We start from the raw sequence: 4,503 nt of genomic DNA, 5'->3' as shown, positions 1-4,503 counted from the left end.
ACAGGGCAAGAGGCTGTCTCAAAAAATAAATAAATAAAAGTAAAATTAATCATAAAATACAGTTGTCTTTGATATTTTTCTAAGTTTCAGTTATCTAAAAAACCTTGTTTGAAAACCATAGCTTTCGATGTATCTTACGTGCATTTAATACACATTATAAAGGTATATTTGTCAAGATAGGAGAATAAAACGTACGTTATGAAAGTTGGTAGTTCACAAGTTTTAAATGTCTAGACAATGGCATTGAGCCTATGTGTGTTCTTGAGCTCCAGGCCCTGAAAGTGTGAGGTGAGCTGGGACACGCACATTCAGGTTTCCCCACTGGGTCTGTCCTCAGGTTTGATTACTTGGTTAAGGCTGATGAGCCCTGGATCTCTCTATTGGTAATGTACAGTTTGTATTTGGTCAGTAACTGGTGGGTGAGACTTTGCGCCGTGTTTTAGCATCCGTTGGCTATCTTTGCCAAATCAGTTATTGCCTTGGTGACTGGAAAAAGGTGATTTTTTTTTTCTAATGCCAGTGTTGCTTCTACATGTGCTAGATGACATTGTTCCGTAATGAACAAAAAGCTAGCCTTGCCTTTGTACTTTCCCTGCCCTAGACTTGGAATCACCTGAATCCTCAAAGAGCCTCTCAATGCAATTTAATCTGAAAATTAATTGTCCCAGTTTTAGTGATGCTGAACATCATTTTATTTGTTTAAGGGCCATTTGATTTTCTTTTCTGGAACTGTTTGTTGAACATCCTTTGCCCATTTTCCTTACCATTTAGTTTTTAAAAAGTTTGAAACATACTATCGTGGCAGCCACAAAAATGCAGTTGTCAAATCTCCTGCTGTGGGGAATGTAATTGAACGACATCACAGCTACTGCCTTCTGAAAGCACCTCTGAATTAATACCAAGACCATGATTTCCAAGGCTGATCCCAACCAGTGGCTAGGTATGACAAGAACACTGTTCCTGCAAAATAGGGACTTCTGATGGGTGACCTTGACTCCTTATGGATTATGGATCTGGTTGAAACTTTCTTAGAACTACGCTGCAGTCCAAGGTTCTGCCTATCTAATCCTGCTTCCTTCTCTTCCTTCAGAGGTATCAGATCATTTTCCTAATAAGTCTCTTTAACAGTCTCATTTCCAGTCATTTCCCTAATAAGTCTCTTGCATGTTCAACCCCCATTTTTGGCATCTGTTTCTTAGAGGACTTGAACAAACACAATCATAAACATAAGAGTATATAAAACACATATGCACACTTTACATAATAAAAAAAAAATGTGTGAACCTGCCACCTAGGTTAAGAAATAGAAAACCTGTAACTGCCTCCTTTCCCCCATCACTTCAAAATGAACCATCGTTGTGAATTTTGTGCCATTATTCCCTCACCTTTTGTTACTGTTTAATCGCTGATATACGTACTATCAAGCAAATCATTGTTAATTTTGTCTGTTTTGGAATTTGATACCAATGGGATTATACTTTAGATATTCTTCTGTGACTTAATCTTACTATTCACTTAATATCCCAGGCCATCAACAGAACATTCAGATGTGTGCGTTTGAAAGTTCATAACTAAAGTCAGTTGACTGTGGTATTTGGTCAGTTTTTTTCTGTTTGAGTACTTGTTTCATTATTTTGTAGTAATTAATTGTATGTTCTTGATACTTTTTTAATAATTATGAATGTTGAAAATCTTAACATTTGGGGCTTTGCATTTCACTCTCTTTGTGCATCTTTTGATGAACTGATGAACAGAAGTAATCAAATATATCTATCTTTTCCTATGTTGTGTCTTATTTAAGGAATTCTTCCCTACTCTAAGACCTTAAATTATATTTTCCTGTGTTGGGTATTAAATGTTTCATTTTGTCTTTTATGTTTTAATCTTTAATGTGTGATATGGTAAAAGCCCCATAAAACTGCATACCTCAACCATACTACAGCTTTCTGTTGAAACTGCTCTCTATAACCGAAATGTGAATAAGTAATTAAGGACTGTAATTTCCATCCTACCCAGACAATGTGTAAACAAATGCTTATCTTGACTTTTGTGAACCACTTAAGTAACAATCAGAATGTCAAAAGTCCCCTGGCCCTCGGAATGTCCGGAGCCCCTCACCCTCATATTCACCCAGGAATCCACTGGAATGTCCAGAGCCCCTCACCCTCATCTCCGCCCAGGAGGTGATTTACAGAATCCACTAGCCCTCAGAACGTCTGAAGCCCCTCACCCTCACCCCTGCCCCTCACCCTCACTCCCGAGGTGATTTTACGGGTATAAATGGTCTTGACACCCTCCTTTCGGGGCCATGGGTTGGAGCGACGCGAGTCCTCTGTGGCCGCCGGCAATAAAGACCCTGCAATTTGGCATACTTTTGTCTTGGTATTGACTTTCTATGCTCGGGCCAGTACAACAAATGTACCTAAAATTGATTTTTAATCTGGCATGAAATAGGAATTGAATTTGGTTTTTCTTACTGAGGTGTAATTTACATCTGGTAAAATTTACCTTTAATAGGTCTATGAGTTTTGCCAAATGCAAGGGGGTAACCACTACCACATCAAGATATAGTACCATTCCCTCACCCCAAAAATCTCCCAGCCTCCTTTGTAATCAACTTCTTCCGCTTCTCGGCCTTTCGGCTAATACCAAGTGTAATCAACTTCTTCCCCTGCCTCAGTCCCTGGAAACCACTGCTCTATTTTTGTCTCTATAGTTTTGCCTTTTTTTTTTTTTTTTTTTTTTTTCCTGCCTCAGGTTTATTTGTACAAATAGCACAGGAGGACCCCAGCCCCATGTAGATGGCCACCCCGGGGGGGTCACACCAGTCCTTCTGTCCTCATGTTGGCAGACAGAGATATCTACTCTGAAGCCTTTGTAGGGGCCTGGGCACCTTTGGGAGCCTGAGCTGGAACTGAAGCTGGAGCTGCAGCCTGGGCCTTGGTTTGATCCTTGGCCTTGGCCTTGACCTTTGGCCGGCAGAGCCTGAGCCCCTTGGCAATGCGTGCACGAGCACGCTTCCCAAGCTTGGGGTGGGCAATGTAGGCAAGTCGATCGAGCTTGCGGCTGACACCCTTTGGGATCTTGGGCTTAACCTCCTTGGGTTTTACGAGGGCCTTGATGGCCTCGGCACGTGCGCTCATGGCCTTGGCATTGTTGGCCTGCATCTTCTTTAGACCCTTCTTGTTGTGCTTCTTGGCAAAGCGCATGTTCCTCAGGAACTTGGGGTCCACCCCCTTAAGAGATTCGTATCTTTGTGATCGGGGTTTCTTGATACCATTTCTGTGCCATTTTCGGGACTGGTTGTGTGTGGTGTGGTTCTTGGACTTGGCCATGTCTGCACCTAAGCTGCGGTTCCTGAAGCGCCTAGGACCGGAAGACTAGTTTTGCCTTTTTTATAAGGTCTTATAAATGTGAGATTTCTACATATATGGCATTTTGAGTCTTCTTTCACTTTGTAAAATGGGTTTGAGATTCATCCACATTGTATGAATCAGTAGTCTGTTCATTCCTTTTTATTGCTGAACAGTATTTCTTTGTATGGTTGTAGCATAATTTGATTCTTTATTCACTGAAAGATATTTGGGGTGTTTTCAGTTTCTGATGATTCCCATCTGCAATATGAGAGATTTCCATATCTCTGCATTCACCAGCACTTGGTATTATTGGTGTTTCTTTCCTTTAAAAAAAAATTCAAATGAGTGTGTGCTGTTATCTCATTGTGTTTTTTATTTGTATTTCCCTTAGAATTAATGACATTGAGCATCTTTTCATATGTTTATTTGCTTATTTGCCATTTGCATATCTTCTTTCAAGCATTTGTTTTTTTAAAAAAATTGGGTTATATTTGTTCTTATTGAATTATGAATTGTAAGAATTCTTTTTTTTTCCTTGCAGCATTTTTTTTTTTATTATTCTTTTTTCTTTTTTTTATTGCATTTTAGGTTTTGGGGTACATGTGAAAAACATGCAAGGTTGTTGCATAGGTGCATACGTGGCAGTGTGATTTGCTGCCTTCCTCCCCTTCACCTATATGTGGCATTTCTCCCCATGCTATCTCTCCCCAACTCCCCACCCCCCACTGTCCCCCCCAATCCCCTCCAACAGACTCCAGTGTATAGTGCTCCCCTCCCTGTGTCCATGTGTTCCCATTGTTCAATACCCGTCTATGAGTGAGAACATGCGATGTTTGATTTTGTGTTCTTGTGTCAGTTTGCTGAGAATGATGGTTTCCAGGTTTATCCAGAATTCTTTATATGTTCTAAATAAAAGTTCTTCATGAGATAGTGGTGTGCAAACATTTTGTCTTAGTCTGTCATTTTCTTAATCATGTTATTCAAAGAGTAGATGTTTCTAACTTGATAAAATCTAACTGGTTAATATTTTTCTTTTAAGAATCATGTTTTGTGTGTCCTATCTAAGAATTCTTTGCCTACCCAAGTTCACAAAGATTTTCTTCTAGATATTTTTTAGTCTCAGCTCTTGTTTTAGGTCTATGATTTA

The 4,503-nt window shown here is 39.8% G+C and overlaps 1 protein-coding gene across 1 annotated transcript; it reads right to left on the bottom strand.

The window, feature by feature from the left end:
• Nucleotides 1–2,743: 2,743 nt before the first annotated feature.
• Nucleotides 2,744–3,362, bottom strand: LOC105733859 (large ribosomal subunit protein eL29). Its single transcript, XM_064380310.1, has one exon. The coding sequence runs from the start codon at nt 3,333–3,335 to the stop codon at nt 2,862–2,864; it is 474 nt and encodes a 157-aa protein (XP_064236380.1). The 5' UTR covers nt 3,336–3,362; the 3' UTR covers nt 2,744–2,861.
• Between the last annotated feature and the right edge of the window lie 1,141 nt (nt 3,363–4,503).

The sequence above is a fragment of the Aotus nancymaae genome, unplaced genomic scaffold, assembly GCF_030222135.1.
Source record: "Aotus nancymaae isolate 86718 unplaced genomic scaffold, 86718_ANA_hifiasm-v0.15.2.pri h1tg000025l, whole genome shotgun sequence".
Lineage (NCBI taxonomy): Eukaryota > Metazoa > Chordata > Mammalia > Primates > Aotidae > Aotus > Aotus nancymaae.
Note: the sequence above shows the minus strand (reverse complement) of the source record. Positions and strands in the feature narration are given on the sequence as shown.

Coding starts and splice junctions, on each gene's coding strand:
- LOC105733859 (XM_064380310.1), bottom strand. CDS start 3,335: ATGGCCAAGTCCAAGAACCACACCACACACAACCAGTCCCGAAAATGG.